The sequence below is a fragment of the Carassius carassius genome, chromosome 33, assembly GCF_963082965.1.
Source record: "Carassius carassius chromosome 33, fCarCar2.1, whole genome shotgun sequence".
Lineage (NCBI taxonomy): Eukaryota > Metazoa > Chordata > Actinopteri > Cypriniformes > Cyprinidae > Carassius > Carassius carassius.
The window spans coordinates 3757969-3782552 of record NC_081787.1 but is presented as its reverse complement, the minus strand read 5'-3'; the positions used below and the strand labels follow the sequence as shown (position 1 = coordinate 3782552).

Sequence of the window (24584 nt, the reverse complement as noted above, 5' to 3'; positions counted from 1 at the left end):
ATCTAATTAGATGATCTACCATTATGCGAACAAAAGAGGTATTTGTGGTTAGCGGGACATACGCAGAAAGGGATTCGCCCCTCAACAATGTTCAAAACAAATTACTTCCTTTTCTGAGTTGAAACTTTTGTCTCAGTATCAGAGAGACATCATCAAGATAATTGCCAGATTCATTGAGGACAAAAGCATGTAGCCCGCAGACAATTTGCTTGTGCAAGCTTTTGGGCCGGGGCACACCAGAAGCTGTGTCTTTTCCCCTAAACACAAGAGGTGAAGCGAGCTCCCTGCCCTCCCTCAAGGCTACAGTTGCAGAACAATGCAGTAGAAACTTTCTTCCTCCAAATGCATCCTGTCATATCAGGAAACCCTGCTTCCCAACAGGAATGGGGGGAAGGACCGAGGAAGCCAAAGGGAATTCCTACATTAAGTATAGGCTTCTTTTGTAAAACGCACTCCTAAATTTCTGAGCGCTTTTAGATGCAAAAGTCATTTGATACATTCCAAACCTCCTACTTTTACATTTTGACCAGCCACTGTAATCAGAGTAATTGTGACTGATTGTGTTGAAGAAATGACAACAAAACTTGTATGCAAAGGTGTGAAACTGAACATCAAAGGAATAGTTTACCCAAAAATGACAATTTGCTGAAAATGTATGCACCCCCAGGTCATCCATGAGCTTGTTTCTTCATCAAAACAGATTTGGGAAAATTTTGCATTATGTCACTTGCTCACCAATGGATGCTCTGCAGTGAATGGGTGCCGCCAGAATTAGAGTTCGAATAGCTGATAAAAACATCACAATAATCCACAAGTAATCCACACCACTCCACTCCATCGAACCTCCATGTCTTCTGAAGTCAAAATTTGTGTATTTGTAATAATAAAATCCATAATTATAACTTTAAATGATCACTTCTGTCCAAAGTCTATAATCCATAATAACTCGTCCTCCAATGAAAAAGTCCATCTCCTTTTCTCCTCTTACATCAAAATCCACCAAGATCTGTTTTGAGCTGCTTGTAAACTGTGTTTGATCTGTGCATATTTCTCTCCTGATTCAGACAAGAACACTTTTTCACAGGAGAACGCAATGTTATAGATAGAGAACTAGTAATGATTTGAAGTTAAAAATGTTAAAACTTCAAAATGTTCACTTCACCAGATGTTAACTGATGGAGTGGAGTGGTCTTGGATTATTGTGATGTTTTTAATCAGCTGTTTGGACTTTCATTCTGACGGCACCCATTCACTGCAGAGGATTCATTGGTGAGCAAGTGACGTAATGCAAAATTTCTTCTAATTTACTCATTTACATCTTGGATTGTAAATATTTAAATATTTAGCAAATTTTCATTTTAGGTTAAACTATTCCTTTAAAGTAATTGTTATATAAAAAGCATTGGATTAATCTGCAGATAAAAAAAATACTTACAAAGAACATTGAGAGAGCCCTTCTCGTGTGGAGCTTCCTCTACAAAAATACACAGACAACAAGTTAAGTCTCAAAGCAAAGACCAAGTGAGCATTACATGCACTGAACCACTGGAGGACACCTGTGTGTTGTACCAGAGTCTGATTGGCGGAGAGCATGGTGGAGTTGGTATTGCTCTCCTCTCCTCTGATGGGCACTAGAGGCATGGTGCCAAACTTCTGCTTGGAAATGTCAGAGGAAGAGTGGCGTCTCATCACAGGTGGACGCAAATCATCATTCTGAGGGAGGGACGTTAATGTTAAGTCACAGCTCTGAAATGTCAATAAACGTTCAATTTAAAACATGCTGTACCTGTGCTTTTAGTAAATTAGTCATCCAATCCCATAATTCAGTCTCACAGGAACAGCTGAGGTACCTGTGAGGTCAAGGAGAGTGATTACTGTTCACTATGTTTCTATACATAAGACACTTTCTATCAAGTTTGTGCAATGCATTGCAAAGTAATATATAATGCTTTCGAATGCATTCATACTTATGTCCTATAATACACACTATTATGGTCACACTTCAGTTTGGGGACTAATTCTATTAACTATGATTTTGCCTAAAACTCAAAATTTTCTGCAAGTTAATAATCAGTAAGGTAGTTGTTAAGTTTTGGATTTAGGGCTTAAGAATATGGTCATACAGAATAAAGCATTATTATGTGCTTTATAAGTACTATATATATATATATGTGTGTGTGTGTGTGTGTGTGTGTGTGTGTGTGTGTGTGTGTGTGTGTGTGTGTGTGTGTGTGTGTGTGTGTGTGTGTGTGCGTGCGTGCGTGCGTGTGTGTATAATGTATGTATATAAAAACAACAACTTACAACTGGTGTTTGTCCAGCATCACTGTCAATCCCCATCTGCAAGTAAACATGTTTGTTATTTAAAGTTACATCAAGTTCACTGATGAAAAGAAGCGTATTGCTGGATGTGCATCTCACTTTGTTGGTGGTTTTAACTTCTTTCTGATCCCCATGTAAATCTTCAAGGTTTTCAGTTGCCACTCTTTCTCAGGTCTGTGGCTCTGTGATGTAGGAAAGATGCTTTTAGTTTTAGTCTTCTCATTCATACAGAATCTTCTGACATGCTGTAAAGTAGCAGGTGATGATGAACTCTATACATACTTTTTTGTCCTTTATCAGGAGCAATCTGTGGTCTTTAATTTGAAATGATCGCTCCTGGAATTTGTTTCCTTGCAAGAGCTTGGGCGGCTCTTCCCGACACTTCAGCACTCCAGACTTCACTATCTCACTCTTATAGGCTGCAGCCCACAACACACAGATAATCAGACACAAGGTCAACAACAACACAGCTGTCTCATTTTGTACAATTTCGTAACAAGGTATATAGTTGGTGTTTTTCGTGTGACAAAATACGGTTTCAGAGATGTATAGTAATAGCTGTGTGTAGTAAAAATTCAATGTGACAAAGTGATATATTTTCTTTCTACTCTTTTTTCAAATTTTTGTCTACTCTACTGTTCACAATTTTGGAGTTTTTTTTTTTTAAAGAAATTAACACTCATTTAGCAAGGATACATTAATAAATATTAAGCAGCATGACTATTTTTAAAAGCTTTTCATGTAAGAAATGTTTTTGAGCAGCAAATAATCACATTAGATTGATTTCTGAAGGATCATGTGACACTGAAGAATGGAGTAATGATGCTGAAAATACAGCTTTGATCGCAGGAATAAATTACATTTGAAAATAAATTTAAATCTGTTGTCTGAAACGTTAATAATATTTCACAATATTTCTTTCTTTTTTTTTTAAATGCATGCATAATAGAGCATAAACTATTTGAAAACAACAAAAATCTCATACTTTTGAAAACCATTACAATTTTTATGCATTTTATTTCCTCAAGTTAGTGGAGAGACTAAATGGAATATTTGTACTTATAAACATTTTTGGACCAAATACTCAAGAAAATATTCAACACGTCACTATACTTTCTGAAAGTCATTTAATCTAATGAAATAAGAATGCATTCACCTGTGAAGATGTCAATAGCTTCTCCTCTAGGCACCTTCTTCACCACCAGATACGCCGAGCTGGGATCGGCCATTTTACACCACTGTAGCGCTTGTTCCAGAACCATCTCTTTGGGGTGAAGAGGTCGCTCTGCAGAAATGACATCCTGCATTTATCTATTGTTTCTCCCGGCCTTAAAAAACATTGCTTGCACTGCAGTGTCTTTTTCACAAGTTCATCAAGTGAAGTGACATTCAGCCAAGTATGGTGACCCATACTCAGAATTTGTGCTCTGCATTTAACCCATCCGAAATGCACACACACAGAGCAGTGAACACACACACACACACACACTGTGAGCACACACCCGGAGCAGTGGGCAGCCATTTATGCTGCGGCGCCCGGGGAGCAGTTGGGGGTTCGATGCCTTGCTCAAGGGCACCTAAGTCGTGGTATTGAAGGTGGTGAGAGAACTGTACATGCACTCCCCCCACCCACAATTCCTGCCGGCCCGGGACTCGAACTCACAACCTTTCGATTGGGAGTCCGACTCTCTAACCATTAGGCCACGACTTCCCCACGAAACAACCGCAGTAAGAATATTTCATCAAGCACGGTGAGTAATGGCTTCTCCTGCTATTGTTATTTTATTTGCACCTCTTGCCACATGTACAGTTTATCTATCTCTGTCGCAGATTAGGGATTCACATGTGATAAATGGGAAAATATAGGGAAATAGTTAGGCTGACAGAAGATTTCAGAATTAGAGACACGCATCCAAACTTTAATTGAGGACAGTAAGAATGTTAGGGCCCTAGATACGGCTTTGGATGCGTCTAGCTCAGGGATTCCTGTACATTGTTCGGTTCCGGAAACAGAGCCCCAGCAGCAGGGCAACTGGGTGACAGTGAGGCAGCGTAGACGTGGGTCAAAACACCGCTCTTCTGTTCCGATCAAAACATTAAACAGGTTCTCCCCACTCAGTGATGCACCCACTGAGAAACCTGATGAAAGTGCTCTAGTTATTGGTGATTCTATTGTACGGAACGTGAATATAGAGACACCAGCCACCATAGTCAAATGTTTACCGGGAGCCAGAGCGCCTGACATCTTGGCAAATTTAAAAGTGCTGGCTAATGCTAAACGTAAATACATTAAGATTGTAATTCATGCCGGCGCTAATGATGTTTGACTTCGCCAGTCGGAGATCACTAAAAATAATAGAAAATACAAAAAACGTCCAAACCAAGTTAAGATTAACATTTTAATTAAGGTTCAACAAATAAAAAACAGATGCAATATGGATAAACAAATGATAAAGCTTGGCTTATTGAATATCAGATCCCTTTCTACGAAAACACTTTTTGTAAATAATATGATCACTGATCATAATATAGATGTACTCTGTTTGACAGAAACCTGGCTAAAACCTGATGATTACATTATTTTAAATGAGTCCACCCCCCAAGATTACTGTTATAAACATGAGCCGCGTCTAAAAGGCAAAGGGGGAGGTGTTGCTTTAATTTATAACAACGTTTTCAGGATTTCTCAGAGGGCAGGCAACAAATATAACTCGTTTGAAGTAATGGTGCTTCATATAACATCAGTGTTGAGAAGGTTACTTTGGAAATGTAATAGGTTACAGATTACAAGTTACCTTGTTTAAAATGTAATAGTAGTGTAACTTTTTCAATTACTTTATTAAAGTAATGTAACTAATTACTTTTGAGTACTTTTTGATTACTTTTATAAATTTGTGAAAATTAAAGAATAATAAATAAAAGCATATACATCAACTTAAATACAGTTATCTAATAAGCATGTGACGTATTCTGTGTAATAAACTCCTGAAACATTAGTGTTTTTTTGAAACTGCTGTCTCTTTGTATATGATGATAGTTTTCTCAAAATAAATAAAATGCACATGAAGTGACACAGAGCAGTTCTAGGAATTATGAGGAATATTGAGGCGGCAGAGGTTGAAAACACTGCAAGCTTCAGTAGGCTTATGTGTAGTAAATGAAACCATGTCTTTGCAGGAGGGGCGGACTGGGAAAAAAATTCAGACTGGAAAATTCAACCTCATACAAACAAATTCATGGACAAAACTATTTTTTGTATGGACCTGACATAAAAAAAAGGTTTAAATCTTTAATTTGGGGACATGCAAAATTATTAAAAGTTGTCTCCTGAACTGCACCTTCACTTCCATTTTTCTCTTCAGTCTTTTTATTTTGCCCTGTTATCCATCTCTCTCATTACTTTAATACTCAAGATTGAACAAAACTATAATTTTCAATACAATACTCTACAATACTACAATATCTTTATAGAAAAATCCTAATACTGTACACGAGTCATGTTTTTCCCTTACAAAAGTTAACCATGCTTTTATTAGCCTATATAAAAGTACAATAACCTTGTTTTGTTTTTTGCAAATGGATTTGTATTTATTTTTAAATAAATACATTTGTAAAATAATTTAACATTTTTGGTTACCACAGTTAAACAATTGTAACCATTTTCTCTGGATTTATAATTAAATATTAAAATGTTAATTTTCGTAAGGGTTGTGTTGTTGTCTGTCGTAGCTCCCCCTAAACCTATAAAAAAAATCTGATTTTTTTTCAGCTAAATTACTACTGTATCATTACAACAGATAATAATGATGTCCTTTATATAGTATTTTGAGTGATGACTGATGAGCAACGTGCTGCTGCTTGATTAAATAAATAAAAAAACAAAGACAAAAAAGCATCTTTACAGATGAAACTGACCTGAAACCCTGAACAGGAGTTCTGCTTCTCTGCTCCAGCAGTCCACTGTATTCTCTCTCTCTCTCTCTCTCTCTCTCTCTCTCTCTCTCTCTCTCTCTCTCTCTCTCTCTCTCTCTCTCTCTCTCTCTCTCTCTCTCTCTCTCTCTCTCTCTCTCTCTCTCTCTCTCTCTCTCTCTCTCTCTCTCTCTCTCTCTCTCTCTCTCTCTCTCTCTCTCTCTCTCTCTCTCTCTCGCGTTGATTACTCGGAGTCTGATCCAAACCGTTTGGCGGAGGCGCGGAGAGCGCGCGAGTCATGACTAACACTTCATGACTTATTAGAGATTTAATTATCAAATGGTGGTTTCGCAAATGATTGCTTTAGTACATTCGGCAGGCAATTATACAATAATGATATTAAATAGTGGGGTAAATCGGCTGCCAGGCCATCGGGAATTGTCCCGGTTCTCCCGGTGTCCAGTCCGCGCCTGATTTCCACAGACACGCAGAATATGCAAGTCATATATTGCATTTGTGGGGCTTAATATTCACAGACACTAGTCGATGTCATGTTTTGATTCAAGTGTACTGACCTATTTTTGATTTAGTCATCCAAAATGTGGCATATTCCGTCCGCGTTAGGCATTCCGTTTTTATGACTGGATTCTATGAACCAGACTGTATTTCCGCATCCCGGAAATTATTAGGGCGGTATGTCTCAAAATAGTCAGTGCAATTTGGGAAAGATATCAGTTAAATCTGTATGTGGATGTGTGTAAATATTCAAATGTAATCCCCTTTGTAATCGTTAAAAATTTCACAAGTAACTGTAATTTAATTACTCATTTTTTCTTAGTAACTGTAACTAATTACAGTTACAATAATTTTGTAATTAAATTACGTAACGCCGTTACATGTAACTAGTTACTCCCCAACACTGTATAACATTATCCAGAGAAACAAATGTTAATGATAAATCCCCTGTTATGTTTGTACTAGCTACTGTATACAGGCCACCTGGGCACCATACAGACTTTATTAAAGAGTTTGGTGATTTTACATCCGAGTTAGTTCTGGCTGCAGATAAAGTTTTAATAGTTGGTGATTTTAATATCCATGTTGATAATGAAAAAGATGCATTGGGATCAGCATTTATAGACATTCTGAACTCTATTGGGGTTAGACAACACGTTTCAGGACCTACTCATTTGTCGAAATCATACTCTAGATTTAATACTGTCACATGGAATTGATGTTGATAGTGTTGAAATTATGCAGCCAAGTGATGATATCTCTGATCGTTATTTAGTTCTGTGCAAACTTCATATAGCCAAAATTGTAAATTCTACTTCTTGTTACAAGTATGGAAGAACGATCACTTCTACCACAAAAGACTGCTTTTTAAGTTATCTTCCTGATGTATACAAATTCCTTAGCATATCCAAAACCTCAGAACAACTTGATGATGAAACAGAAACTATGGACTCTCTCTTTTCTAGCACTTTAAATACAGTTGCTCCTTTACGCTTAAGGAAGGTTAAGGAAAACAGTTTGACACCATGGTATAATGAGCATACTCACACCCTAAAGAGAGCAGCCCGAAAAATGGAGCGCAGCTGGAGGAAAACAAAACTAGAGGTATTTCGTATTGCTTGGCGGGAAAGTAACATATCCTACAGAAAAGCATTAAAAACTGCTAGATCTGATTACTTTTCTTCTCTTTTAGAAGAAAACAAACATAACCCCAGGTATTTATTCAATACAGTGGCCAAATTAACGAAAAATAAAGCCTCAACAAGTGTTGACATTTCCCAACACCACAGCAGTAATGACTTTATGAACTACTTTACTTCTAAAATCGATACTATTATAGATAAAATTGCAACCATTCAGCCGTCAGCTACAGTATCGCATCAGACAGTGCACTATAGACCCCCTGAGGAACAGTTCCACTCATTCTCTACTATAGGAGAGGAAGAATTGTATAAACTTGTTAAATCATCTAAACCAACAACATGTATGTTAGACCCTATAACATCTAAGCTCCTAAAAGCGGTGCTTCCAGAAGTCATAGATCCTCTTCTGACTATTATTAATTCCTCATTGTCATTAGAATATGTCCCCAAAACCTTCAAACTGGCTGTTATTAAGCCTCTCATCAAAAAACCACAACTTGACCCCAAAGAACTAGTTAATTATAGACCAATCTTGAATCTCCCTTTTCTGTCCAAGATACTAGAAAAGGTTGTATCCTTACAATTATATTCCTTCTTAGAGAAAAATGGTATATGTGAGGATTTCCAGTCAGGATTTAGACCGTATCATAGTACTGAGACTGCTCTCCTTAGAGTTACAAATGATCTGCTCTTATCATCTGATCGTGGGTGTATCTCTCTATTAGTTTTATTGGATCTTAGTGCTGCGTTTGACACAATTGACCACAACAATCTTTTGCATAGACTTGAACCCTTTGTTGGCATAGAAAGCCACGTTTCTAGCATTTGTAAAACTGCATTTTTCCATTTCAAAAATATATCTAAATTACGGCCTATGCTCTCAATGTCAAATGCAGAAATGTTAATCCATGCATTTATGACCTCAAGGTTAGATTATTGTAATGCTTTATTGGGTGGTTGTTCTGCACGCTTAGTAAACAAACTACAGCTAGTCCAAAATGCAGCAGCAAGAGTTCTTACTAGAACCAGGAAGTATGACCATATTAGCCCGGTCCTGTCAACACTGCACTGGCTCCCTATCAAACATCCTATAGATTTTAAAATATTGCTTATTACTTATAAAGCCCTGAATGGTTTAGCACCTCAGTATTTGAATGAGCTCCTTTTACATTATAATCCTCTACGTCCGCTACATTCTCAAAACTCAGGCAATTTGATATTACCTAGAATATCAAAATCAACTGCGAGCGGCAGATCCTTTTCCTATTTGGCGCCCAAACTCTGGAATAACCTACCTAACATTGTTCGGGAGCCAGACACACTCTTGCAATTTAAATCTAGATTAAAGACCCATCTCTTTAACATGGCTTACACATAACATACTAATATGCTTTTAATATCCAAATCCGTTAAAGGATTTTTAGGCTGCATTAATTAGGTAAACCGGAACCGGGAACACTTCCCATAACACCCTATGTACTTGCTACATCATTAGAAGAATGGCATCTACGCTAATATTTGTCTGTTTCTGTCTTATTCCGAGGTCACCGTAGCCACCAGATCCAGTCTGTATCCAGATCAGAGGGTCACTGCAGTCACCCGGATCCAGTATGTATCCAGACCAGATGCTGGATCAGCACCTAGAAAGGACCTCTACATCCCTGAAAGACAGCGGAGACCAGGACAACTAGAGCCCCAGATACAGATCCCCTGTAAAGACCTTGTCTCAGAGGACCACCAGGACAAGACCACAGGAAACAGATGATTCTTCTGCACAATCTGACTTTGCTGCAACCTGGAATTGAACTACTGGTTTCGTCTGGTCAGAGGAGAACTGGCCCCCCAACTGAGCCTGGTTTCTCCCAAGGTTTTTTTCTCCATTCTGTCACCGATGGAGTTTCGGTTCCTTGCCGCTGTTGCCTCTGGCTTGCTTAGTTGGGGACACTTCATCTACAGCGATATCGTTGACTTGATTGCAAATAAATGCACAGACACTATTTAACTGAATAGAGATGACATAACTGAATCCAATGATGAACTGCCTTTATCATTTTGCATTATTGACACTGTTTTCCTAATGAATGTTGTAGTTGCTTTGACGCAATGTATTTTGTTTAAAGCGCTGTATAAATAAAGGTGACTTGACTAGTGACTAAAGTGAAATTGTGTTTGAATGAATTAGTGTGCATTTTGTTTTTACCAAGCTCTCCTTCCTCGATTGCCTCAAAGGTCATCCACACGTCTTTTTCCCCCGCAGGAATATTTCTCATATACAGCACCTGATTGGTCAGCTCCTCAGCACACATTGTGGGAGACACCTGTGGGAGAGTCACACCAGAGGTTTGCACTGATGGTTTGAGTCTGCCACCGTGTGGTACTGCTGTGCAACAGCAACATAAAATAAAGGTTTTATGCTTTTTTCCCACAATATTATTTTATGTATGTTAGCTTTGAGACCATCTATATGCTAGTATACTAATAAAATAATTTTTTTTTTTTTGTTTTTACATATATTTTTTTTTTAATATGATTACTTACTTTCAAAGTGATGCAACAGTCTGGTAACTTTTCTTCTAAATAAACTTCAATAATCAAGTCCCCTGCCTGTGAGAGCTGGAAGAAACATAAGAAACTTATTAAAATATAATACTATATATAATTTTTATTTTTTTTTATTTTTTTTTACTCTACCTGTGTGTCTCTCCAGGTGGTTATCAAACTGATTTCCAATTCAATCTGAGTTTGATGTTCTTCATCGATCTGACCAAACACAAAAAGTAAACCTTTAAAAAGCATCAAAATTATTCACATTTACACAAAACTGCATTCCACAAAAAAAAGGTGGGAACTACCATGGTACTACCATGTTTTTTGTATTTTATAACACTGGGGTTCCATAGCATTCAAAAATTTGCATGATATTCAGAATGAATTGATTAATTTGTTCCATGGTATTTATAAGTACTGTCCTTCGCCATGGTGCTGCTATACTTTTGCTATAATATCATGTAATGAAGTTATTCACTTACATCAAATATATACAGGTAGTTATCGATGAGGTCTTCTATGATTTTAACCTCATGTTCCCCTTTGCCATCAGTCTGAAACAGGCTGGGAGCGAACAGCAGGGACAGGTTCTTAGTGCACATCTGATTGAGATCAGCACACTTCTGCACCCTAAGAGAGAGAGAGGAAGAGAAAGACATGTGAGAGCTGCTAGAAATGAACACAGACCAGACGTGGCTGAAGCAGAATCAGAAGGAAGACTCACCTGTAGAGATGACTGATGAGAGCTGCTAAAGTCGTTCTGTTGACCCGAGGTAACCCTCGAATCAGCTCTTTGTATCGGTCCAAACGCTGTGGCTTTTGAGGGATCTCTGCATGTAGTATGAGAAACCACTGAGACAACTCAAACTAGGCAAAATCCAGTATGTTTGTTGTCAGTTATACAAATGTTCTGGGTTGTTTAAAACTTCAAGTTTATGGTTGTAAAATTCACTTTTTTATATGCATTTAACTCTTAAACCACTTAAAATTACTCAGTAAAATTAACTGAAGAAAAGTTTGCAAACAAGTTGTCTAATTTGTCTTTTTCAGGTATCTGTTTGTTACCGGTGCAATTTTTGTTATTTTGTTTTGTTTGTTTTTACAAAAAAAAATCATTTCAAAAGTTTGAGGTGAGGATGCATTGAATTTATCAAAAAAAGTATTTTATAATGTTACAAAATATTTGTAAATTCAGCTTTACCATCACAGGAAAACATTACTTTTTAAGATGTATTCAAGTAGAAAATTATAATTCTAATAAAATGTCACAGAATTATTGGTTTTACTGTATTTTGATCAAATAAATGCAGCTTTGGTGAGCATAAGAGACTTTCACATAAAAACTCCAAACTTTAGAATGGTAGTATATGTGTTCTATCAAAACTATTGTTTGCAATCTTAAGCATGCAACAGATGCGTAGACATTATGCAGAAAACAACCCACAATTTTGAAATGGCATTTCAAAGAAAGTGTACTGTACTAACTGGCAGCTTCCCTCCAGAAAGGGTGGAGATCAGCCATGAATATAGGATCATCAATCTCCCGAAAGAACCTTTTCAGTACATCAGTCACGTCCTCGATGAAGTTATCTCCAATACGGAGTTTCACATTGCGGGCGTCCTTACGAAACTTCTCCATCAAAAGCTTGATTCTGGACTTCGCACCATTTTTCCTGTATATGCCCTCATGGCCTAGACCTGGGTAAGAGAGAGCATGTGGACTTCAATGTTAATTAATTTAATAATTATTTAGGCAGGGTGGAATGTTCAGTACAAAGCACAGGGATTTCTCACCATACTGAGTTATAAAGGCAATGCAGCTGTCAACGATGATGGGGATGTCATTTCTGCTGAGCTGCTGGTCTTTCAGGGTGTTCCCTTTCCCTCCTGCTGCCTTCTGAATGTCTGCGTACCACAGGGAGAAATCGGTCCTGCCCATGCCCTGCAGATGCAGAGTCCTGCAGACAGACTCATTATATTTTGATCAAAGAATAATGGGACTTTTTCTTTGTTGTAATGAAATGCAATCATTTGCAATAAGAACATGGAGGTATTTTAAAGAAATAGTTCACCCAAAAATGAAAATTTGTTGAAAATGTTCTCACCCTCAGGCCAAGATGAGAGTTTGTTTCTTCATTTTGGAAAGTTAGTATTATAATCACTTGCTGCCGTGAATGGGTGGCGTAAGAAATAGAGTCCAAACAGCTGATAAAAACATCACAATAATCCACACCTCTCCAGTCCATCAGTTAACATCAAGATGTTTTAACTTTAACCCATCACTTCTGGTTAAAATATGACTTCATAATCCATAACATTGCTTCATCCAGTGAAAAAGTTCATCCCTTGTTAACATCAAAATCAAAATACACTGATATATTTGTTTAAAACTGTTTTCACTTTTGATCTATGCACATTTCTCTCCAGATGCAGATGAGATGACTTTTTCACTGGAGAATTATGAATTATGGACTCTAGCCGGATACAATGGTTTGAAGTGAAAAACATCTTAATGATGGATTTGTTGAACAAACAGTTTTTTTTGCTTCACAATTGATGGACTGGAGTGGTTTGGATTACTGTGATGTTTTTATCAGCTGTTTAGACTCTCATTCTGACGGCACCCATTCACTGCAGAGCATCCACTGGTGAGCAAGTGATGGAATGCTAAATTTCTCCAAATCTGTTCTGATGAAGAAAATTACTGCATCTTGAATGGCCTTAGGGTATTTTTTAAGCAAAATACATTTTTGGGGAGAGCTATTCCTTTAAGAAAGCAAACAGGTTTCATTTTGGATTAAACATACACATTAATAGAAGTCAAAGACCCACCTTCCTTTCTCAACAAGAACCAGGATGTCCTTCTTCTCATGGTTCTCGGTTTCTGATGCAATGCCTTGATTTTTAACCCAAGACAAAGGCGGATAAGAACATTTATTAATCCCCGAGGGTATATTTAGCAGCACTTTTTTCTCTGAAATCTCAGTTTCACAGTGAATGAGCTAACAGACTCACTGAGCTCCTGTAGGCGTTTCAGGTTTATAATATCCTCTGCGGCTCCATCATTTCCAGGGCATATGAACAGGTTGGACTTCTGCAGAACAAAGAAGCCTTCTTTCCACTGCTGTGGGTCTAGCATGGCCTTGTAGTGCAGGACGCCCACTCGCTCGAACTCTCGCGCCAGCAGACAGTGACAGCTGAGAGGTGTGGTGGCCTGCCAGAGATCAAAACCCAGGTGAGATCCAATGCACTGATGTGACAAGCTATTTCCTGTCTACATAGAACAGCTTGACTGATGAATATATACCTTCCCTATTGCTCTCGCCCAACTGTGCAACGCATCTGGAGTCTCCAAGCCAAACTGCATCAGTTTATCAGATGTTAGGTAAAGTTCAAATGTGTATCGAAATCTGAAAGGAACAACGAAGAATCATATTGTTATAATTTTATGATTAAGATACTATGACTTATGTGACCCTGGAGCACAAAAGCAGTCTTAAGTCGCTGGGGTATATTTTTAACAATAGCCAAAAATACATTGTATGGGTCAGAATGATAGATTTTTCTTTTATGCCAAAAATCATTAGGATATTAAGTAAAGATTATGTTCCATAAAGGTATTTTGTACATTTCCTACAATAAATATATCAAAACTTAATTTTTGATAAGTAATATGCATTACTAAGAAATTCATTTGGACAGATTTAAAGGGGATTTTCTCAGTATTCCAGATTTTCAAATATTTGTATCTCGGTCAAATATTATCCTATCCTAACAAACCATAAGAGAATGGAACGATTATTTATCCAGCTTTAGATGATGTATAAATCTCAATTTAGAAAAAATGACACTTGAGACTGGTTTTGTGGTCCTGGGTCACATTTGTCCTATAGGATGTTCGGTTATTCACTGAAACCCACTTGTCAATAAAGCCACTGTTGTTGCTGGAGTCTGGTCTGCTAACTCCTAAACAGATGATGTCTTTCACATCGATCTTCATACTGGGCTCATGACATCTGTCAGACTCATAGAAGAGAATGGACTTCTCCACCGAACACCAGTACTTTTGAAAATCTGCTGAATAAATCAAATCAAACATGTAATTAAAGAAAACACACACACACAAAAACAATCAAACTAAAGTGCTGTTTCGTATCAGATGTCAGTATAAAGTCCAAGACCACTGATGTTTTGAACTGAGCAGTAATCAGATGCTCATGTTTTACACTCGTCTGAATGTAGTTTTACAGTCTCTTAAGGCCACTAAGGCTGCGTTTATTTTGTTTAAAAAAACGTAATATTGTGGAATATTATTAGAATTTAAAATCACTGCTTTCTGTTTGAATATATTTTCAAATGTAATTTATTCCTGTGATGCGCAGCTGAATTTTCAGCATCATTACTCCAGTCTTCAGTGTTTCAGAAATCATTCTATTATGTTGATTTACTATTGAATAAACATTTCTGGTCATTAACAATGTTGTAAACGTTTGCTTAAAATTTTTATGGAAACCATGATACATTTTGTCAGGATTCTTTGAAGAAGAATCTTTAAAGAACAGCATTTATTTGAAATTTATTTTAAAAATCTTTTGTAACATTATTAAAGTTTTTAGTGTCACCTTCGATCAACTGAATGCATTTTTGTTTAATGAAATATACATTTCTTAGAAAATTCTTATTGAACCCCAACTTTTGAATGCATTTTAATTTTGTAATGTTTTTTAGGTAAAAAACCCATTTCATTTAATACATACACAATCTGATGAGCAGTTAATTGTAAAAGTAATGCATTACAAAACTGCATTACTCCATAAAAAGCATTAATTGCATTGATTGGAAAGTAATGTGTTACTTTTTTCACCTGGGATGGGAATGCTTATTGTTTTTTCATAACAAAAAACACAGTTAATTTTTGGCAACTGTAAAGTCCCTTTACACCAAAAGCCTCAGAATGAAGGAAATGTCTTTGCACCTCACTCCCAATTTCTCTTAACATAGAGACGGAAGAGATGTCAGTTAATAAATGGGAAAAAAGTACTTGTGTTACTTATTTGTTAATTTAATTTACTTAATTTAAAAGTAGTACGTTACATTACTAGTTACTTGAAAAAGTAATCTGATTACATAACTTGTAATGCATTACCCCCAACACTGTTGATGAGTATGAAGTAGTTCTGAGTAGCTTTATTTTTACTGAAGAGGTTCATTCTGCTCCTAAATCACTGCCAAGGCTTGTTCATGGCACATAGTCGCCTACCGTCTCTGGTTCTGCGGGATAATGTCCCTTTGTTCAAGGAGCATGACTTGTAGAGGTAGCCGGAGTACAGAACGGGCTGCATGATCTCATCATAGACACAGGAATCTGAATCCAGAAAACTACAATAAGATACTTCACATCTCACTTTAGGATGACATATATTACAATTTCCAGCACAGCATGTAATTTTATTGTTGTTGTAGTACAGAGAAACAAAGAGAGTTGCAAAAACATCCATAAAAATAATTATTTATCATGTTCAAGATGTTGAATTTTAAAGGAACTGTGATTGAGTTTGATTTTCCCATTTCCGACATGGTGCCTATCAAATGAAATATTCCCCTTTAAGAAACATGTCTGTAGTGAAGTACAGGAATGGACTCTATCATACCTGCTGACTGTGTGTATGAGTAATGCGGGGATGCACGCTTATCGTTTCCATTAGCGTCAGCGAGTCGCACGGCCTCGGCCTCCGCAAAAATCTGAGTGACTGTCTTCAGCAGGTTCTGCTCAGTCACAGCGGTGCACAGCGCCTGCAGGGTGACCACACACACACACAAACATATACACACTTCAACAAATGCATCGCTAATTGCATATTTAGCCAAAGGACATTAAAAGCTTCTTCCAGAAGTCCTTCTATTAATTGCAGTCCTTTATTATCGCTCTTAATTATTTTCAATTCACGACACAGCCATCGGCTTATTCAGGGGTTCATAGGTAGCCTGGATACACAAATGATAGCCTTGGTAAAGTTCTGAGAATGAATAATACACACTAATCTTGGCTTGACCGCTGGCATAATACTTAGATGGCTCTAGCTATATTAAGACAGGATGTCCTCACTGCCCCAGTGCAGACTGATCTAAAAGTTTTCTTTTGAAGCAAAGCTGTTACAGGGAGAAATGTCTGCTGCGATAGTGCATCGCACTTCTCCTTTGAAGAAGTATTCAGGGTATTTCAAAATTAAGTGTGTTGCAGAAGAGAAAAGGGAAATGCATTTATTGAACAAAGGTGCTAAAAGTTATGTGGCTCTGAAGATAACTGAGAGCAATATTAACTCATCATTATCAAAGCGAAAGGCCTATATACATCTGCACAAGGTTTACACAAAGGTTTCAATAAATGTTATCTGGTAGCAAGAATATAAAGTTCCCAGATTTTTAAAACAATGCATTCCCTTGACTTTTCCATGACCTTTCATGACAACAAGTCATGGGCATGGTGATTATATGTTAATTACATTTAATAATAATTAGTATTAGTAGAAGTAGTATTAATATTAATCATATTATTCAATTTTTAGATTATTATTTTATTTATTTTTATTGTGCATTTACAAAATAATAATAGTAGTAATAATAACAATATTAATAGTTATTATTAATAACTTTTTTATTCTTTATTTTACCACCTATGTTATTGTGCATTTAAAACCAATAAAGTAATAATTAGTAGTATTAAATAATTGGGCATTATATATATATATATATATATATATATATATATATATATATATATATATATATATATATATATATATATATATATATATATATATATATATATATACACATATATACATATATAAGATTATTTTATTTCCATACATCTTCCAGGCCTGAAAACGCAATTTAAAAATTCCCCTGATATTTATTTTATTTTTTTGTTTTTTTATTTTTTTTACTGTTTGGTTTAAAATTAAACACAGTGAAATTAAAACTGATGTTAAAGGAGCCATGCTCAACACTTCTGACGCATATTTTTATTTACTACTGTATTTTGAAAACTATAAATAATCTTAAAATACTTAATGAAAAATCTTAATGACTGGTACACAAGTTATCACTGGTTTGCATGATCTGTCCCCTGTAGGTGTAAAAGGCTTATACTTTACCTTAAGAAGTTCCTCTTGAGTGCTAAATCTGGGTTGAGGGTGGCGATATCTGCCTTCTCTGTATTTGTGGGTGATAAACTCTCTCCGCTGCTCTGGTGAGACATCACAGTCCAGCTCCTCAGTCACAGGAAGTTTGGCCGCCCAGAATTCATTGGCTCTATCATTGCCAAGCATTATGAAGAGCTAGAACACATAAACATAAGCCCTCATTTGAAACAGACCTTGTGGAAAAATCACAGGAATCCTGATAACTGGAATAAAAGTTAGCAAAAAAAAAAAAAACCTCAGACCCCACGGCAACTCTACCTGGACGATCTCATTGCTCCACACGCTGGTGTCTAGTTTCAGACTCTGCACTTTCGACACCATTGTGCCAAGACCTCGATGCTGGCCTGTAGGCAGACAGAACAAAAGAGGCACCACATCACTCTCCACGCACCATTCATTCTTTTTGTCCCACTAAGACTCCCTGATACAGTGCTTCTGAGACACTTTTATCTGTAGTGTACGGACCTCACATGAACTCTTAAATGAGCTTAGAAACTCCTAGCACCATCAGTATCAACCAAGACTCCACACCGCCATAAACCATGCAAGCTAGTGACTATTTGGAAAAGGGAAAACCTCTAATAATACCAAACTGTTTTGACGAATTTCTGGTCTAATTCATAATTTGAAATGCTGAAAGTCATCAAGGTGATAAGTCACCGCCACACACCTGCACAGTTCTTGCAGATGACCACACAGAGATTGATGGATGCCCAGTCCGGATTGATGGCTTTGCAGTCTGCGCAGATCTTGTTGGACCTGTTGGACCAGATCTTCTCCGCCACTTCATAATCAGATAGTGTCTCTGCTATAGACTCCTGCAGGGCCTCCATCCATTCCCTCTTCTCTCGCTCTGACTCTGCTGTGAAGCTGCACGGATGCACACAACACTCTGGTCTGACATGGTTACTTTGTGGGAACAGACCTCTGTATGACTTCTCTACTTTCTTTAAGTGTGTAGTTAAATTTAGACTTTATTTCAATAACGTCTATGTGTGTGTGTTTGTGTGTGTGTAAATGTTTTTCTATACTGGTGGGACTTAAAACCTGATAGAAAAGACAGTTCATACAGTATAAATCCATTACGCTTATGGAGAGCGCCCACAAGGATAGTAAACCAGACTGTGTGTGTGTGTGTGTGTGTGTGTGTGTGTGTGTGTGTGTGTGTGTGTGTGTGTGTGTGTATTACAAAATATACACTAGCCTTCAAATGTTTAGGGTCTGTAAATGTTTTTTCCCCACAATAAATTAGTACTTTTATTCAGCAAGGACACATTAAATTGATCAAAAGTGATAGTTAAGACATTCATAATGTTACAAAAAAAATGACAATTTCAAATAAATCCTGTTCTTTTGAACGCTCTGTTCATCAAAGAGTGCTGATAAAACAGTATCAGGGATGCCTCAGAAATACTAAGCTGCACAGCTGTTTTCAACACTGACAACAATAAGAACTGTTTCTTGAACAGCAGTAATAGCCGCAGAATATTTAGCTTAGTCATCACAGAAATTAATACAATCTTCAGAAATCAATCTTCAAATAAATAGGCATAAGAGAATAAAAAAATCTCAACCTTCTAAAAGGTAGCATATAAAAAAACTTTAACCATAATTACAGTTTTTATTTTAAAATACAGAAGTATATTAAATATTATGTGTTATCTATTTTTAAATCAGCATATTTGTCTTTGTCTTTTATTTGAGAATTCAAGTTGTGTATGATGTATAATAGGACTTGTTTTTTTTTTTTTTAATGGCCTTATTGGCTAATAGTTTTTTCTTGTTTTAAACCAAGGGGTATGAAAAATAAACTCAGCTCAAGACATATTTATAAATTGGAAATCAACAAATCACTGATTAAACAAAGTTTTTGCAGAGTTGGAAATGACTTACGCTCGTACAAGCTACTTAACAGAAGCATAGCGTGACTTGAACAGTTTACCTGAAGGTTTTATAAGGTGTAATGAGATCAAAGCTCTTGCCCTTCCCATCACGAATCGTAGCACCTCTGGCCTCAATTACAGTAATTCCAAGTCCATTTTTAAAGCACTGCAGAACACATATCACAAAGAGTCTGCTTTAAACTAAGAGTTAAACCTCAATGACGCATATAATTTAAGACTATTTTTGAATGAATTGCACATATGCTATAGGAAGTTCAAAAAACTCATCAAATGGCATCACACTGAGAGAAGAAAGAGGCAAAGTAAATCATTAGTACTAAATCTAGTGTAGTATGGCTATAACGTGATTAACTAATCACCTGCTCATTCTTGTACAACCAGATCTGCTCCATTATAATGGCTGTGTAGATCTTTGACTTGGTTCCTTTGAGCTCCAGGAAGCCGCTCTTTTGGCAGTGACTGCCGGGGCCAAAACGTTGGCGGCCGAAAACCAGCTGTTCTTTGACCCGCGCCTGCAACGTGCTGCACCATGTGCTCCTATGAACTACAAAAAAAAAAGTGAGATCATAAGGTTTCTTTTGACCAAGTAAAATTTTAAAGAAGAAGTTAAAATGCTTTTCTAAACATTATTTTGGAATATGCCATAATAAATGCTTTAAGATTCCAGTTTATGTCAATGATTATCTGCCATGAAAAATATATATTTGATATTTTTAATCATGGGTTTCAATTGCCAGAGAATGCATGAACTTTTAACCTAAATGCAATGTAAAGTCGCTTTTGAGCATCAAATGCATATATGTAAATTTAGAAAAATGTCGTTATCTGCTAAAAATGCTGTGCTTACCATCATTATCAGCTCTGAAGACAAATGTCCTGTGACTTGTGACAACCTCAAATTTATTGTCTTTGGCTATGCGGACCATCTGTATGGCAGCTAAGGGAACCACACCTTTGGGATAGGCATCCTGAGGAAAAAAGACCATTTGTGTTAGGAATAACAGTGTTTCAGCTTATGTGACGTCTGCAGGAAAACGCAAGTGAGTGTAGGAATGCTTTGGATTCTGAAGGGCTTCAGGAAGCCTGAATTGCTTAAAGGGGTTATATATCATCATACTGTATATCATGATGAATCAGTTGATGGTACTATGAAAACACCCTGCAATGTAACTTTGGGAACATCCTGCCCAGCCCAAAAAGACTAACTTGCAAACCTTAAATGAATAAATAGTGTAACATAACATTTCCCAGACCAGCTGTGCTGAAAGGTTCAACACACACATGAATTTGGTTGTCGATTAGCATCAACTATTGTTTGTGCAATTTGCTTTTCATTCAGCCCAATGGATATTAATTTCACTCTTTGTATGAATAGACCATTCATCAGTGATTCATCAAGATTTCTTGTATTGCATTTGGTGTGAAAGGGCCTTTACGCGTCAACAGCATCTATTCAGTGTTGTTCACCTGTTTAACACACTATTCAATGTTCACAATATGGCAGGGCTGTACAGTACAGATCTGCCCAAACACATGCAAAGATGGGATTTATGCCAAAGCAATGGAAAGAGGGGGGAAAAACTGCACTAGCATTCAAAGGTTTGGGGTCAAAAACATTATTTTTTAAATAAATTAATATTCTTATTCAACAAAGATGCATTACATTGATCAAAAGTCACCGTTTCCACAAAAACATTAAGCAACACAACAGTATTATTGATAATATTGAGAAATGTTTCTTGAGCAGCAAATCAGCACATCAGAATGATTTCTGAAGGATCATGGGATGAAGACTGGAGGAATGTTATTTTAAACTGTAATAATATTTCACAGTATAACAGTTTTCATGTATTTTTGATTCAATAAATGTAGCCCTGGTGAGCATAAGATAATTCTTTCAAAAATCTTACTGACCCCAATCTTTTCATATGATATGAAATGAGTGATAAATGCATGATATGACCCCTTCAATCATAAAACATCAGGATGTTTGTTCAGAATTTTTCACATGTAACCCTACCTTTTCACTACCAAAGTACATCAGGTTCTTCCCATCAAACTTCACATATCGTTTCTGGAACACATAGTTTCTATAACAGAGGAACAAAGATGACATCAGAGAAAAACAACTGCACTACAAAGGTCACATTTAATATAGTGCTGTCTGAAATTCTTCAAGGAGGAAATGAATCTAGACACTGGAAGACGTCAACTAGAGGACGGGAACAAACAGCAGGAGAAGTAATGACAAACCGGCCGGAGAGGACAGACAGGGAGCAGAAACAGCCACTGAGGAGCATGCAGGAGACACAGAGATGAGAGGAGAGCAGCAGCCCCGACGGGGCGTACCCTTGAGGAGAGAGCTTGTCCAGCCAGCCGCTGAGGATGGGTGCCGCCCGCTCGGACAGCGAGGTGAAGCTGGCGTAGGGGGAGATGTGGTCCTCATCCGTTTCATTGGAGCCGAGGTTGTGAGGGAGAGAGAATGAGTGAGAGGCCGGGGACGGTTCACCCACAGTGCAGTATCCTGGAGAATCAAGACGCTTGAGCCACGAGTGATTGTGCTGCCTGTGGGGGAGGAAGTAAAAAATATAAACTGTACAGTAATATTACTACACGAAACAAAAATCAGGTTTATGTTCCAGTAAAGATATGTAAAAATCCTGAAAACAAGCCAACAAGCAAACAACAAATAATATGAAGAAATGCATTTTCAACTAACTTTCTTAACATTTTCCTTAACCCACGTTTTTCTTGTATTAAGCATAAAGGAAAATTTAGTGAGATTTACACTAAAAACAGCAAAACTGTCAGCAGTCAAAAAAAGTTATTGTAATAATATAATATAATATAATATAATATAATATAATATAATATAATATAATATAATATAATATAATATAATTATAGTCGAATTAACAGTTCAAGAAATGTTTGCTAAAAATTTTAATGTATTTTTTTTTTTTTGAGAAATAAACCATTCAAGCATTTTCTAAATTATTATTATTATTATTAGTGTAGAATTTCAATTAATTTCATATATAAATGGAAAGCTAAAGATTGCAGTGGATGTCTTCTGAAGTAAACTATAGGGGTGTGTGAGAAGAATACAAACATTCACTTCTTCAGGATGCGCTTGCATCATGCTTCTGAAGGGGAAGGGGAAGTCGTGGCCTAGTGGTTAGAGACTTTGACTCCTAACCCTAGGGTTGTGGGTTTGAGACTCGGGCCAGCAATAACACGACTTAGGTGCCCTTGAGCAAGGCACTAAACCCCCAACTGCTCCCCGGGCGCCGCATCATAAATGATGCCCACTGCTCCGGGTGTGTGTTCACAGTGTGTGTGTGTTCACTGCTCTGCGTGTGTGCACTTTGGATGGGTTAAATGCAGAGCACGAATTCTGAGTATGGGTCACCATACTTGGCTGTATGTCACTTTCACTTCACTTTAATTTCACATGTGCGGCTGTGCACGCTTCACATGGTATTGTATGGTATGGTCACCCTATTTTCTAAAAATCTTCGTTTTTGTTCATCTGAGGATAGAAAGTCTTACACATCTGGGATGGTGTGAAGGTGAGTGATTTTTTTATTTTAGGGTGAAGTATCCCTTTAAATTATTAATGCTCTTTTATATATATATATATATATATATATATATATATATATCCATCTTATATTGGAGGCTCTAGACTCACACGTTCATTAACAGACAACAGAGGCTGGAAGACACTAAAGCTCATCCAAGTAAACACACTGACTCTTTATCCCATTGTTTTAGGTGCCATTATGTTCAACACTGTGGGCACAACAAACATTCGGCTTGCTTTTGTTAAAGAACTCTAATGGTAATACTTGGACTTACCCAGGTTCTCTTTGTTTATCTTCATTATTTGTAGTCTTTTCCTCACTTTTGGTCCTCTCAACCTAAATACATTCAACCATAAATAAACTGCACCTATTGGGGTATTCTTGGAGTAAGTGAGACAAAACTTTATTTTAGAGAGAATTTTTACTTTAAGTATCTTACCTGTGAATCTTGATATTGTCGCCTGCTGTGGAAAACAGTTTCACAGTACGGGTTGATCATTTCATCTTCTTCCTCAGTAGATACTATGCCAGTTGGACAGAATATTGCAGCATAACGTAAATTCATAAGATAAAATGTAAATATAAAGTGCTAAAAGTCCAACGCAGGTGTAAATGACAGCATAGCGTGTAAAGCTCACTTAAGCCAAATTGTACTAGCCAGCATATCGCTCAAAGCATAACATAAAAAGGCAAATATGCACAAGTTAGAAAGTAGATTGATGATGGATAGCAATTTTTCGGTGCATTACACTATTGTTCAAAACTTGAGGTGTGATAAGATTTTTGTGAAAGAAGTCTCTTTTGCTGAACAATGCTGCATTTATAGAAAGTACAGTAAAATAAATAGTTTTGTGAAATATTATTACAATTTAAAATACCTCAAAGAATTTTCAGCATTATTAGTCTTCAGAAACCATTCTAATATGCTGATTTACATTTACATTACATTTATTCATTTAGCAGACGCTTTTATCCAAAGCGACTTACAGATGAGGACAGTGGAAGCAATCAAAAACCAAAACAATTTCGATTTCTTATCGTTTCCTCTGCGAATAGAAATTTCAAAAGCACAGCTTTTATTTGGAACATTACAAATGACTTTTCGATCAATTTAATGCATACTTGTGGAATAAAAATATTAATTTCTTTAAAATAAATTGTCCTGACCCCATACTTTTGAACAGTAGTGAATACAGAATATAGACCCATTTTCGTCTGCTCTTCACACAAATATATTGTACAGTTTCCTTGTACAGAAAATTTTACATTATTCATTCAATGTAAGAAAGAAAGTTATAAAAATTAGGAAGCAGATTAGGGAAAGTAAATAACATTTTCCACAACAAAGTTTAAGATAAGTGGTGGTAATAAACCTACCAGACGTTCTTTTAGGTGATTCAGTTGAGTTGGACTTTTCTAAAGTGCTATAGGAGGAGAAACTTTAGTTAGCTG

The 24584-nt window shown here is 36.7% G+C and overlaps 1 protein-coding gene across 2 annotated transcripts in view; it reads right to left on the bottom strand.

Annotated features, from left to right (window-relative positions):
- Positions 1-24584, bottom strand: part of LOC132113537 (arf-GAP with Rho-GAP domain, ANK repeat and PH domain-containing protein 3-like) — a 38814-nt gene that overhangs the window by 2245 nt on the left and 11985 nt on the right. The window contains exons 3-33 of one of the 2 annotated variants that reach the window (XM_059521339.1): positions 24510-24556; positions 23572-23654; positions 23407-23468; positions 21895-22110; positions 21566-21635; positions 20393-20513; positions 19905-20089; positions 19584-19690; positions 18312-18511; positions 17900-17985; positions 17594-17776; positions 16088-16229; positions 15697-15801; positions 14357-14513; positions 13744-13846; positions 13452-13650; positions 13269-13332; positions 12231-12394; positions 11922-12134; positions 11161-11266; positions 10919-11066; positions 10581-10649; positions 10428-10502; positions 10090-10207; positions 3479-3607; positions 2605-2741; positions 2422-2504; positions 2305-2340; positions 1787-1850; positions 1570-1713; positions 1436-1474 (exon numbers count right to left, since the gene is read on the bottom strand). In XM_059521339.1, coding sequence (XP_059377322.1) covers positions 1436-1474; positions 1570-1713; positions 1787-1850; positions 2305-2340; positions 2422-2504; positions 2605-2741; positions 3479-3607; positions 10090-10207; positions 10428-10502; positions 10581-10649; positions 10919-11066; positions 11161-11266; positions 11922-12134; positions 12231-12394; positions 13269-13332; positions 13452-13650; positions 13744-13846; positions 14357-14513; positions 15697-15801; positions 16088-16229; positions 17594-17776; positions 17900-17985; positions 18312-18511; positions 19584-19690; positions 19905-20089; positions 20393-20513; positions 21566-21635; positions 21895-22110; positions 23407-23468; positions 23572-23654; positions 24510-24556 — 3655 coding nt within the window. The remainder of the gene's footprint in view (positions 1-1435; positions 1475-1569; positions 1714-1786; positions 1851-2304; positions 2341-2421; positions 2505-2604; positions 2742-3478; positions 3608-10089; positions 10208-10427; positions 10503-10580; positions 10650-10918; positions 11067-11160; positions 11267-11921; positions 12135-12230; positions 12395-13268; positions 13333-13451; positions 13651-13743; positions 13847-14356; positions 14514-15696; positions 15802-16087; positions 16230-17593; positions 17777-17899; positions 17986-18311; positions 18512-19583; positions 19691-19904; positions 20090-20392; positions 20514-21565; positions 21636-21894; positions 22111-23406; positions 23469-23571; positions 23655-24509; positions 24557-24584) is intronic. The other variant, XM_059521340.1, reaches the window with a different exon arrangement.